Source organism: Chiloscyllium punctatum, chromosome 29 (genome assembly GCF_047496795.1).
Source record: "Chiloscyllium punctatum isolate Juve2018m chromosome 29, sChiPun1.3, whole genome shotgun sequence".
Classification (NCBI taxonomy): domain Eukaryota; kingdom Metazoa; phylum Chordata; class Chondrichthyes; order Orectolobiformes; family Hemiscylliidae; genus Chiloscyllium; species Chiloscyllium punctatum.
Window position 1 is genome coordinate 62,541,502 of NC_092767.1, and position 14,561 is coordinate 62,556,062.

Below are 14,561 nucleotides of genomic sequence, written 5' to 3' on the forward strand. Positions count from 1 at the left end.
AGCATAGAATACAATGGGTGAGTGGGGAGGGGATGAAGGTGATAGGTCAAGGAGGAGAGGGTGGAGTGGATAGGTGGAAAAGATGATAGACAGGCAGGACAGGTCTGGACAAGTCATGGGGACAGTTACTGAGCTGGAAGTTTGGAACTAGGGTGAGGTGGGGGAAGGGGAAATGAGGAAACTTGAAGTCCACATTGATGCCTTGCGTTGAAGTGTTCCAAGGCGGAAGATGAGGCTTTCTTCCTCCAGGCGTCTGGTGGTGAGGGAGCAGCGGCGAAGGAGGCCCAGGACCACCATGTCCTCGGCAGAGTGGGACGGGGAGTCGAAATGTTGGGCCACAGGGCGGTGTGGTTGATTGGTGCGGGTGTCCCGGAGATGTTCCCTAAAGCGCTCTGCGAGGAGGTGCCCACCAGAAATTCACTCCCATTTTGACAAGTGCTTGTCTGCATCTCCCAATCCATGTTCAAGTTAAAATCCCCATATTAAATATCAACATTGCTCTCGGCCAGAGCCAAAGACAAAACTAGGTAAGGATGGTATGAATTAGATGGATTTTTATGACAATCCAGTAATTTATGATCACCACTACTTATCCAATTTATTCCTGGATTGTATTTCACTAATTTAGGAAGGATGTAACAACACTAGAAAGGTGCTTAACATCTTCAAGGAATCTTTACATAAAGCAGTCAGGGAAAAATTGTTGAATTAACAGAAAACCAAGAATGAAGGGGCTCAGATTTTGGTGAATTGGCAGGACCAAAGGAAAATCTTCATGCAGCCAGTGTATGGGATCTAGAAAGCAATGCCAAAGAGAGCATGGTAGCATAAATTCAATCAAGGTTTTCGGGGAATCAGATTCTTAGCTGAAAAGGAAGTACGAGAAGGGCTACAAGGAGAAGACCAGAGGAGTGGCAGTAAGGGGAAAGTTAATTTGGAGAGCCAGCGCAGACAAGACGATCAAGGTAGCCCCCTTCTGTACACTGATGTTGAGCCTAAGTTTCCTGTCTGCTGTGCTGGAATTTGGATTGGTCTTTATTTTACCAGGTCAACAAAGTATCCTAAGTTATGCTGCTGCAAATTTCTGCTGGTGCCAGCAACTCTTCCCACTTATCTTCAGCAACTGGCTACAAAAGCTAAACAGTCTCACTTCCCTGTCCAAATAACCTCAGGAGAAACTATTCTTGCACCTTGTCATTTTAGCGTTCTAGTGGTGACTCTCAGCTCATGTCCCTTTGATACTTTCTTGCCTCAGTTTCAAAATTGTTACCCTTGTTTTCAGATCATTCCCTTGGTCACTCCTCCCCATCTTTGTAACATTCTCTGCCCAACAATAGTCCAGGTTTTGGAATTCGCTCTCTCCATCTCCCTGTAATGTAGACCAGACTTAGAGAAAGGAGGACAGGAGTTTGTCTATGTGATTTGGGATGTTTTGTCCAAGAATATTCTACATTATTAAGTAGCGTTATAAACACAAGTTCTTGTTGCCATAATCTTTAGCATATAGAATATATAGAATTTCAAGGCAGGAAAAGGCCAGTGATTCAACCAGTCCTTGCTGGTGTTTTTCCCCTTTTCCAATTCATTTCCCTCAGTTCCCTTCCCCAAAAACTTAGCCAAACGTAATAAGTTCTTCCAAACTTCCAGCCCTTTCCCTGTTCCAGCAGAGAAATAAATCCCCAATTTTCTGAGCTTTTTGCTTTGGAACTATAAACTCTTGGCTTCAGAGTCAGCCAAATGCATCTTCACTGCCCTCCTTGCCCTTGCTTCACATCCCTCGTGCAATCCGCTGGTCAGAACTATGTGCAATCCTCGAACTGTGACCTAACCGAAATCTTTCACAAGCTCCACGGCACTTCCTTGATTCTGTATTTAATCTTAACTACTCACTTCCTAGCAAATGCCTACTTAGCAGGCTTACTCCTCCATTTTGACGTCTTGGCTGTGCTCAGATAATTTATATACACAGATATTGAGAGGTTCCAGGACAGATACCCACATCATTGTCCCACTCACCTCTATTTGTTTCTTTCCAGCATACCCCCAAACAATCACTACCTATATTATAATATCCCACCTAATAACACGTCTTAATTGGTGAAACATTAAAGCACCCGAAGTTCAGTGGGAAGTACTCTCACTTATGTCAGAAGGTTCAAGCCCACTCTGCAGATGCTAGAGCAGCATTAAAGCACATGAGCAACCTAGTTCCATAACATCACAATCTTCAAATATTGGAAATGCAAAGACAAAAAAAAGGACCTCATTTCAAACTGCTGAAGAACCGTAAAACAGATTTAACATTTTAAGTGCGGATAACTTGGTATGAACATACATCTGACAATTGTCTGCCTGATAAGTTTGCATATCCTTTAAGATCCCACTGAAATCTGTGCAGGTCCTAACTGCCAAAATTCTCTGATCTCTTTGCAGGTCCTCACCAACCTACTATGATTCCCTGTTCTTGGAATTCAATTGTTTGACAGAGAGGAGTCAAATTTTTGAAGCAGTATAATGTGTTCCTGAAGCCTTTCCAGTCTTTTCTGCTGACTTACAAATCTAACAGACGGTATAAATTATATACCGACCATGACAAGGTATGAAATACCGTTTGTGATAACTGGATAAAGCACAAGAAAGGAGGTGGAGCTGATGATTTTGGAGACAGAGGCAGGGGGAATCAGTTATTTCCATGCGTAGGTAGGTTACCATGCAATTCTGGTCTCCTTCCTATCAGAAGGATGTTATGAAACTTGAAGGGTTCAGAAAAGATTTACAATGACATTGCCAGATTTGGAGGATTTGAGTTATGGGCTGACACTGAATAGGCTGGGGTTGTTTTCCCTGGAGCATGGAAGGCCGAGGAGTGACTTTATACAGGTTTTATAAAACCAGGGGGAATGGATAGGGTGAATAGACAATGTCTTTTCCCTGGGGTGGGGATGTCCAGAACTAGAGGGCATAGGTTTAGGGTGCGAGGGGAAAGATATAAGAGGGAACTAAGGGGCAACTTTTTTCACACAGAGGGTGGTGCATGTATGGAATGAGCTGCCAGAGAAAGTGGAGGAGGCTGGTACAATTGCAACAATTAAAAGGTAACTGGATGGGTATATGAATAGCAAGAGTTTAGAGGGATATGGGCCAAGTTCAAATGGGACTAGATTAGGTTAGGATATCTGGTCGACACGGACAGTTTCTGTGCTGTACATCTTTATGATGCTATGATTCTAATTAATGACAGATCTGCCAAAAGCTATTTTCCAACATCTGACAACAGACAAGAATGTCAACAAACCAGAATTAGAATGGATAGTGCCTTTCACCATACCTGATCTGCAGCCCAACATTTAACCTTCCAATCACAATAGGTACAGTTCTACCAATATAACACAGAGGCACAGTAGTAGCCCTCTAGCACCAGTTTCACCACTGCATAACACTTGGGTATGGTGCTGGGTGAAGGCATTTATGTACTACTTCACCCTATCCCCCCACCCAAACCCTAAACAGCACTTTGAAAAAGCATTCTACATAAAGGAAAGCAAGGGATAAGTAGAAGGTAGAATAAGCATTAACTGTGATAAATTATTGAACTAATATATCAACAGAAATGGTACTGTTATGAGGTAAGACATACGGCAGAGGTGGTCAAGTTCACCAAGATAATCAAAACCTTTTAAGGAACAAAAAAACAAGCCCTTCATTTGTGTTTACACAGGAGTCTGAGAAAAAACAAATCAAGAACTAGATAAAAGTGAGCAAGAAGCATTATCATTGACAAAAAGGAAATGCTTATAAAAGTTAGTTAGCTTGAACCAACTTGCTATCCATCCCCCACCCCTTTGCCTACTCCAATTATCTGCATGAACCCATTTCTATGATTCACTCATAGCCCATGGACATTGCATCTGTATTCACTTTGTTCAGCTTCTTCTGGAGTCAAAATAAAGAATGCTTAGGGAAGTTGGAGAAAAAATACGAGCAGTCTACAATGTTCTATTCCCAGCACTGTTGAATCAGACTGGAAGTCTTGTTTTTTATAGAAACCTTCCTCCCAAAAATATACTTTCAAAAATTTTTAAGTGTTTTATAACATATTTTTAAAATGTATTTTTAAACTTAAATTTCAGAAGTTGCAAAAAAATCCACCTTGTTTCCATACTCATGCCTCACCACAATTGCAGTAGCCTTAGTATATGCAATATAAATTTCACATTAGGTCCACAGTCCGAGGCAAAATGTTACAAAGTGAAAAATCAGCAAAAAGTGCACTAAAGATAAATTCTTCTTCCTATAATGATGTTCCACTCTGGGGTGCCTCAATACAATTTTAATAATCTTGGTGCTCAGTTTGAGTACTATAGCTGAAAGATCTTAGACACATTAACGAGAGGTAACCAGTTGGTCCTGCCACCTAGAAATGGAGCTCTTAGAACATGAGGAGCTGTAACATTGAAATGACTGAAGGTCTTCACTTTTTGTCCAATAGAACCGTCAAAAATAGGGATATTTGAAGTTTGGAACTGTGATTCCAAGTGTTAATAAAGAAAACAGAGCCAACCTAATAGAATAACAGGCCAGGTGAGTCTCACATCATTAATAAGGTGGTTTTTGGGACTTGAATTATAAATTACCTAATTGGATATCTAAAATGATACAAAATAGTCTAATACTGATCTCTGAAAACAAATCTGTTCTTAGCAAGTACACAGGACTCCAGATGAAGCTGAACAAAGTGAATACAGATGCGATGTCCATGGGCTATGAGTGAATCATAGAAATGGGTTCATGCAGATAACTGGAGAAGGCAAAGGGGTAGGGGATGGATAGCAAGTTAGTTCAAGGGGGAAAAAAAAACTGGTGAGATCAGAAGACAGATTATAGAGAAATACAACATGGAAACAGACCCTTCGACACAACCAGTCCATGCTGACCATGTTCCCAAACTAAACTTGGCCCATATCCCTCCAAACCTTTGCTATTCATGTACTTGTCCAAATGTCTTTTAAACATTGGCAAATGGAATTTAATATAGAGAAGCACGAGATCCTCCATTTTGGAAAGTCAAACCAAGGTAGGAGTTGCATGATAAATGGTAGGGCCACATGGAGTGTAATGGAACAGGGGGATCTTGGAGTTCAGGTTCACAGTTCTCTGAAAGTGAAGTCACAGGTAGACAGGGCAGTGAAGGTTGCACACTGGCCTTCTTCAGTCAGGGCACTGAGTATAGAAGTTGGGAAATTATGTTGCAGTTATACAAGACGTTAGTGAGGCCACACTTGGAAGTACTGTATTCAGTTTTGGTAATTTTGTTATCGGAAAGATGTTATTAAACTGGAAAGAGTGCAGAAGAAATGTACAAGAATGTTGCTTGAGCGCAATGGTCTGAGATAAAGGAACAGGTTGGACAAGCTAGGACATATTTTCTTTCGAGCATAGGAGACTGAGGGGGGATCTTATAGAAGTGCATAGGATTATGAGAGGCATGGATAGGGTGAATGCACAGAGTCTTTTTCCCAGGGTTGGGGAATCAAGGATTAGAAAGCATTAATTTAAGGCTAGAATGGAAAGAATAAAAAAGGGAACCTGAGGGGCAACTTTAACTTTTTTTTTTACACAGAGGGTGGTACGCATGTGGAATGAACTGCCATTGGAAGTGATTGAGGCCAGCACGTTAATAACATTTAAAAGACATTTGGACAAATATGTGGATAGGAAAGGATTAGAAGAATATGGACCAAGTGCAGGGAAATGAGGTTAGCATGGACAGACATATTGGTCAGCATTGGGCTAAAGGGCCTGTCTCCGTGCTGAGGACCCTGTGACTCTATCTGCATCCACTACTTCTCTGGAAGTTCATTCCACACATGAACCACTGTGTATACATTCTGTATACAGAATGTCCCTCAAGTTCTTTCTAAATCTTTCTCCTTTCACCCTAAACATATGCCCCCTAGTTTTGAAATCCCCCACCATAGGGTTATTCATCTTATCTATGTCCTTCATGTTCTTATAAACCTCTGTAAGGTCACCTGTCAACTTCCTACACTCCAGTGAAAAAAGTCCCAGCCTTTTCAGTCTATTTTTAAATCTCAAACTCTCCATTCCTGGCAACATCCAAGTAAATGTTTACGAGACCCTCTCCAGTTTAATAATGTCCTCCTATCAGGTACAAGCACCAAGATAGCTTGATAATGAAATATGGGCTCTTTCTGTGATGCAGTTCTGATGTAATGTAGTGTGCCCATGGTGCATTCAGTTTTTATGAATCAGCGAGCCACTGGCAATTTCTCTCTATGACGGGCTCAGAACACTTGATTAAATTACCATCATTGTTGCCAAAACAAACAACTCTGGTCAGTCACTCTTAACTTGGTCGGCACTAAAATACAGTGACAATTCACCAGGAATTGCATTCAATCACTTCAATCTAACATAGTCAAGCACACCAAGTCAGCGAATCTTAAAATAATTCAGTTCACTGCTCTGTCAGCCGATGATAGAAAGGAGGTTTCTTTACCGAGACCAGTCAGTTCAACTGGTGTTTACTCATACCTGAAATTCCTTCGGGAGTCTCTGCTTGGGTATACAGTTTATATTAATAGCAGTGCCAGAGGGTTATCCGTTACAACACTGCTGACATTGAGTAGAGCTTAATCACAGCAACTATATTCACAACAAAAACATCTGACTTGGCCAACACAGACAGATTCAGACACACACACCGAGGCTTTCATAATACCAAACACTCAACCACAGATGCAGAGTTAGTCACAGCAACAGGCTAACACTTCCTCTCTCCACAGAAACTGTTTGATCAGCCGAGTGTTGCCAGCACTTTCTGCTTATGAAGTACAAGCAATAAAGGCACTGGCACTACATATCCTATTCTGACACACTCAGCTCCTTGCGTAAATTAGACAAACAGCCATGTTGTTCAGTTTTATTTCTTTCACTCAGGTTTTTGTTGAAACCTATAATCACAATTTAAGCCAACTCATTACCAAGAAACTATACGAATCAACTTTTTAGAACTGATGCTCTCGACTGCAATTTGGATGATATTATTCGCACATCCCCACAGCTTTATAATCTCACAATCCAGTCAGAACAGACTGGTTTTGTCTCTAGCACAACATGACAGTGCCTATCATATCCTTATGGCCCAACAAAATAGGGCTGAAAAAGTCAAATCAGATTAAAAAGACCAAAACAACAGTAGTTACAAGGATAGAGATAGCCTGAAGGAATTTTGTGAAGGATGCATGAACAAGAAAATGAACAAGGAATTCAAAACTCCCAAAGATAGTATGTTCTGTTCACTTGCCAATATGTCTCTGAAACATGGACAATAATTACAGATCTACGGAAACTTCAGAATTGCACTAAGATTCAGCTAAACATTCCATATACAGGCTATAAAACAAATGAAGTTGGAAGAGCATTACGAACTCTAAAATGTGACATCCAGAAAAGAAAATGTCAGTATTTCAGCAACTTGATCAGAGCTGAAAAGCTACAGAGAACTCTTCCACAGGGTAAAGTGGAGGACTGCAGGAAAAAAGATTGACAAAGGGGTGGGTGGATGACGGATGTGACAAAGCAGATACAGATGAGCTACGGTGAGGAAGGGACAGCATGGCACAAGACTGTCCAGCAAAGCATAACATGACAGCAGATCTCCCAACACAAGTTGGTACAATCAGACATCAGCAGTTTCACATCTTTGGGACATTCCAGAACACACTGCAACAAATTTAGTACTTTCCAAGTGTGGTCATTGCTGTCATTGCATACTTATGGGAGTTTACTGTCTGCAAAGTGACAATGATGAGGTTAACTCAGCATTTTTTTAACATTATGTCAGTTTGAGGATAATTATCAATTTTGGCCTGACAGCACTGCTCCACCCTACTTTAGCAGTGTTGGGTTATCATGACGTTAAAGCATTACACCTTCAACACTATAGAATCAGTTTAGATTATGTGAAGTCTTTAGAATGGAACTTGAACTTCCACCTTTGGACTGCATTGAGAGATATCAACTGAATAATTTGAAATTGTGCATATCCTTAATAACGCAAGAGGCCTCACAGAACTGTAAACCAAAGCATGGCGCTGATTCACTCAAGATATTCATAGAGATTAGCAAAAGCTTGGTCAAAAAAGGAAGGTTTTAAGGGTCTTACAACTGGGGAAATAAGTCGAGGGGGGGAGCGGTTCAGGGAGGGACTTCTAAAGCTTAGGATCCAGGCATGTAAGGTATGAATAGTTATTTATGAAACGAGTGTGGTGTCTGTGTCTGGGTGCACACGTATCTGTGCCTGTGTGCATGTATGTGTGATTATTAGCCATTGCTCATTTATGCGAGTGTGATACCGAAGGTATGACCACAATTGGTGAACCAATTAAAAGCAGGGATGTTCAAGAGACCAAAATTAATGGAATGCATAGATTTTGAAGGGTTATAGGATGAGAACGAGTTAGAGATAGGGAGGTGGAGAGGCAATACGTTGAATTGAAAAGAATAAAAGTTTTAAAATCGAGGTGGTTCTGGGTTAGCAGCCAACAGATCAGCAAGCTTGGGGTGAGGGAGAATGAACAGGCCTCGTGGGGAGTGGAGGGCAAGGTAATGAAAATCTGAATGAACTTTGGATTTACAGAGGGTGCAAAGTGTGAAACAGATCTGAACCTCTTGAAGACATTTCCTGTACACCAGAGCACATTTCAATTTGCAATCTGTACTCCGTTCATTCACATCAGCTGGATTCCTGCAATTGCCTTTCACCTTCCAGAAGTAAGGAAATCCAATAGTACACCAGGCCCTTGCTCAACAACTGATGAATCCTACAGGATCAGACAAGGTACTCCAAGGCAAAACAAGTATGAAGAAGCTAGAATACTTGTTGTCGTGCTGTAATGATAACAATCTGTCTTGCAAAATGAAAGAACTGAACATTGACTTCAGGGAGAAAGGAAGAGAACACGCCCCCATCTACATCAACAGAGCTAAGGTGGAGAGGCTCAAGAACATCACATTCTGAGGAGTGACAATAACCAATCTGCCCTGGACCTCCCATGTTGATGTGATGGTCAAGGCAACACAATATTACTACTTCTTTCTCAGCAGGCAGAGGAAATTCAACATATCCACGAGGACCCTAACCAATGTTACAGATGCACCACAGAAAGCCTTTTATCTGGATGCATGACATTTTGGTGCAGCAACTGATCTGCCCAGGATCGTAAGAAAATACTGAAAGTTATGTGCACAGCCCAGACCCTCACCAAAGCCAACCTCCGAGCCATGGACTCCATTTAAATCTCTGGTTACCACAGAAAGGCTGCCAACATCATCAAAGATTCCTCTCACCCTGGTATACGCTCTTCAAACCTCTTCCATCAGGAAAAACATACAGAAGCTTTAACACGCACACCAACAGGTTCAAGTACAGCTTATTTCCTGCTGTTATTAGACTGCTGAATGGACCTTCTAATTTCCAAGCCAATGCTGACCTTGGTTTTGTGCACCTCCTGTGCAGTGGTAACATTGTGTGCATTGCTCGAAGAACCCTACAATTTCTATGTCCTTGTTTGCTATGATCTGCCTGTACTGCTTGCAAAACAAAAAACTTTTCACTGTACTTAGGGACATGAGGCAACAATATAGCAAAGATCCCAAGCCCTCCACAATCACCTGATGAAGGAGCGTCGCTCCGAAAGCTCATGTGCTTCCAATTAAACCTGTTGGGCTATAACCTGGTGTTGTGATTTTTAACTTTGTACACCCCAGTCCAACACCAGCATCTCCAAATCATGGATAGAGTAGCCAAAGTCTTTCTCCCAGAGTAGGAGAGTCCAAAACTAGAGGATGTAGGTTTAAGGTGAGAGAGGAAAAGTTCAAAAGGAACCCAAGGGCAACTTTTTCATGCAAAGGGCAGTGCATGTTTGGAATGAGCTGCCAGAGATGGAGGAGAAGGTGGGATCAATTACAACATTTAAAAGACAACTGGATGGATACATGAATAGAAAGGATTTGGAGAGATATGGGTCAAATGCTGGGAAATGGGACTTGATCAGTTTCGGATATCCGGTCAGTGATGATGGGTTGGACAAAAGGGCCTATTTCCATGTTATGTAACTCTATGGTTCTATAATCAAGAGCAGAAGTAGGCCCTCAAGCCTCCTCCACCATTCAATAAAATCGTGCCTGATTTCCCTATGGCCTCAAACTCCCTTTCATGTCTGCTCATCTCCTCAATAATCCTCAATCAGAATCCATCTGACTCAGCCTTAATTGCAATCAATGACACAGCCTCCAGTGCTCTCTGGGGGAATCACTCAGACTCACAACCTTTAGAGAAAAGATTACTCAACTCCATCTTAGACTCTGAGTCCTGATTTTTAAACCATGTCCTCATTCTAGACTTTCCCACATGAATAGTTAAGGATATGGGGTAACCCACTCAAGATCGAGATATGGAGAAATGTCTTCACCCAGAGCAGCACCCTGTGGAGTTATCTTCCATAGAAAGTTGTTAATGTCAAAAACATTCTATGTTTTCAAGAAGGATTTAGATATAATTGCTGTAGCCAAAGGGATCAAAGAGTGGGGATGAAAGTTAGAACGGGGTCGTAAGTTGGATGATCAGCCACGATCATATTGAACGGCAGAACAGGCATTAAGGAGTGAATGGGCCACTCCACCTCCTATTCCCTATGTATCTCCAAGACCAGAATTGGACAGCAACAATTACAGTGAAGATAGATCACCACAGCAACTTGATTCAGTGCAACTCTCAGTGATAAACGAGAGCAGAAATACTGAACTTCCCTCCCAAGGATTTGGTCTGTGCCACAAATGGACCTATACCTGCAAAAACAGAACACTGGACCAACATTTCTAGCTCCACCACAGCATGTAACAGAGACTTTCAATCAAGCTACCCGTACTTAACTAACACATCAGAAATAGTAGAATGCACAGAACATAACACAATAACTGCAAACCCTCAAAACAAGATCAATGCCCTCTTCTTAAAATGAGCAAGAGAACACATCACAAAGAAAGAGAACACATTCCAGTTCCATTCTTAATTTAAATAACCTCCGTAACTCCAGAATTTATCTGCTGCACAGAATCTAAACACAGTTTCTGCTGCCTTATGACAGCATCTGTCATGACAGGATAACCCAAATAGAAAATGAATGAAACAAGCTGCTGGAAATCAAATAAAATAAAAAGAAAACAGAAATGGCAAAGAGCCATTTGAGGAACTAGGAGAAAGTGAGGACCGCAGATGCTGGGGAGTCTGTGAAAAAACGTGGCACTGGAAAAACACAGATCAGGCAGCATCCGAGAAGCAGGAGAATCAACGTTTCAGACATAAGCTCTTCATCATGTGTCCAAACTGAAAGTCCACAACCAAAACATTCTGACAACCATCTGATGAAGGTGCAGCACTCCGAAAGCTAGTGCTTCCAAATAAACCTGCTGGACTATAACCTGGTGTTGTGAGATTTTTAATTCTGACAAGACACACCATCAACTTGATCAGTCTGACATAGCACACCTTCCACGTGAGCTACAACTGCCAACCCCTCGGCAGTCTTCAGGGAATACATACTCTACACCATACAGTCTCAACCCTCTCCCATTTATCCTAGCTCCTCCACTCCCCAGACACAAGGGTATCAACCTTTCTGCCTCTGTCACCCACCCACCAACCCCTTGCACCCCTCACTCAAGTTACATCAGTCCACATCACCCTACCCTGAATGTGTGAACATCCCTGACCCAGAGCATTATCACACAAAAGACTCCCACAAGTCAATTCCTCTCCCCAACACAAACTCTGGCGCATACGTAAACACATATACCCACCCTGCACTTGATCCCAGAGGGTCTGGGGCAAGGGGAAGGAGAAAGAGACAGTGGAGGCGGGAGGAAACGGGGAAAAGGTGGCGAGAAAGAGGGACTGGGGAGAGGACTGACGAGGGATGGGGATGTAACGGGTAGGGTGCTGAAGTGACTCCGCAGGCCCCATGAGCTGTGGCACTACCTTCTCCCCACTCAGGCCCCGGTCACTCACCCCCAGGCCGTCCTCCAGGCCCAGGCCTAGTCGCTGCTGTTGAGTCTCGGCGTCGCTGGACGGACTGAAATCATCCTCGGATTCCTCGAAGGAAGACGAGTGTCCGGCGGAGGATAACGATGAGCCCGAGAGTTTACGGAGCAGCAGCGAGGGAGCCGGTGAGCCGCCGCAGCCGCTGTCCGAAGACCGGCATTCCTCGTCCGGCGGATCATCCGCCGCCCGCTCGGCTCCGGAGTTGGGGCCCAGCAGCAGCGACTCGTCCTGGGTGACAATCAGCTGCGGGATGGGCCTGTGGGGGCCCGAGGACTTGGCCAGGCCTGGCTCCCCGCCCTCCTTCCCCGGGCCGTTCGCGTTCTCCGGGCTTTTCATCAAACTCCGAATCCCCGCATCGCAGAGCCCCGGGCGGAGCCGCTCCTCAGGCGGACACCCCGAGCTGCTCCGTCCATGTACAGTCTCCCCGCCCCTGCTGTCAATCATCCGGATAACCCAACCCCGCCCCTGCTGTCAATCATCCGGATAACCCAACCCCGCCCCTGCTGTCAATCATCCGGATAACCCAACCCCGCCCCTGCTGTCAATCATCCGGATAACCCAACCCCGCCCCTGCTGTCAATCATCCGGATAACCCAACCCCGCCCCTGCTGTCAATCATCCGGATAACCCAACCCCGCCCCTGCTGTCAATCATCCGGATAACCCAACCCCGCCCCTGCTGTCAATCATCCGGATAACCCAACCCCGCCCCTGCTGTCAATCATCCGGATAACCCAACCCCGCCCCTGCTGTCAATCATCCGGATAACCCAACCCCGCCCCTGCTGTCAATCAACTGTAAACTCCAAACCCACCCCTGCTGTCAATCAACCGGAAACTCTAAACCCGCCCCTGCTGTCAATCACCCCGAAACCACAGCCACGCCTCTGCAGTCAATCCCCCGGAGATTCCAAATCCACCCCCTGCTATCAATCATCAGGAGACCCGCCCCTGCTGTCATTTACCAGGAGACCCCAAACCCGCCCCTGCTGCTAATCTCCAGGAGACCCCAAACCCGCCCCTGCTGTCATTTACCAGGAGACCCCAAACCCGCCCCTGCTGCTAATCTCCAGGAGACCCCAAACCCGCCCCTGCTGTCATTTACCATGAGACCCCAAACCCGCCCCTGCTGCTAATCACCAGGAGACCCCAAACCCACCCCTGCTGCTAATCACCAGGAAACCCCAAACCCATCCTGCTGTCCAGAAGAACCTGCAGTGCTTTTTCCAGCTCCACAGGTTATTGACTCATCATCAGTGTTCAGTGACATGTTGTAAAAACAATCTCTCCCTCAATGAATTGAATTGAATTTATTGTCACGTGTACCGAGGCACAGTGAAAAGCTTTGGTTTGCAAACAATACAGGCAGATCACAGAGTTAAGTAGCATAGCTAAGTAAATAATAGATACACAGTGGCAAAAACAAAAACCCAGGTACAGGCAAATGTTAAGAGTTTGTGAGTCTGTTCAGTATTCTAACAACAGTAGGGTAGAAGCTGTTTCGAAACTGTGTATTCAGGCTTCTGTACCTTCTTTCTGATGGTAGAGGTTGGAGAAAAGCATTGCCAGGGTGGGATGGATCTTTAAGAATGCTGGTGACCTTTCCTTGACAGCAGGCCTGGTAGATGGATTTTATAGATGGAAGGTTGGCCTTTGTGATTGTCTGGGCCAAGTTCACTACTCTCTGTAACCACCTCCGATCTTGAATGGTACAGCTGCCATACCAGGTAGTGATACACCCAGATAGAATACTCTCAATGGCGCATCTTTAAAAGTTAATAAGGGTATTCGCCGTCATGCCAAATTTCCTCAGCTGCCTGAGGAAGAAGGGATGTTATTGGGTCTTTATAGCTAGTGCATCCAAATGAAGAGTCCAAGAAAGCTTGTTGTGGATGACCACTCCCAGGAGCTTGACACTCTCCACTTGTTCCACCTCTGTGCTGTTAATGTGTAGGGGGACATGAGTAACATCCCACTGAAAGTCAATAATGAGTTCCTTGGTTTTGCTGGCATTGAGAGCTAGATTGTTCTCATTTTTCCAGGACTTCGAATTCCCGTCAGTAGTCTGTTTCGCCACCATCTGAGATTCAATTGACTATGGTGGTGTCATCAACAAACTTGTAAATGGCATTAGTCTGGCATTTTGTGACATAGTCATGGGTATACAGTGAGTACAGTTGGGGGCTGAGTATGCACTCCTAGGAGGCTCCAGTGTTATGTGTTAGTGAGGATAAAATATTGTCCCCAATCTTCCCTGATTGTGACCTGTAGGTAAGGAAACTGAGGATCCAGTTGCAGAGAGTGGGGCTGAGTCCAAGATCACTAAGTTTAGCAATCAATCTCGAGGGGATAATAGTTTTGAAAGCTGAACTGTCGTCAATGTGTAGGATTCCTACGTAGCTGTTCTTGATGTCAAGCTGTTCTAGGGAGGAGTGAAAG

At 43.9% G+C, this 14,561-nt stretch overlaps 1 protein-coding gene across 1 annotated transcript in view; it reads right to left on the bottom strand.

The window, feature by feature from the left end:
• LOC140454680 (inositol-trisphosphate 3-kinase C-like) overlaps nt 1-12,568 on the bottom strand; it is a 77,352-nt gene extending 64,784 nt beyond the window's left edge. The window contains exon 1 of the mRNA XM_072549609.1: nt 12,092-12,568. Coding sequence (XP_072405710.1) covers nt 12,092-12,568 — 477 coding nt within the window. The remainder of the gene's footprint in view (nt 1-12,091) is intronic.
• Nucleotides 12,569-14,561: the final 1,993 nt, after the last annotated feature.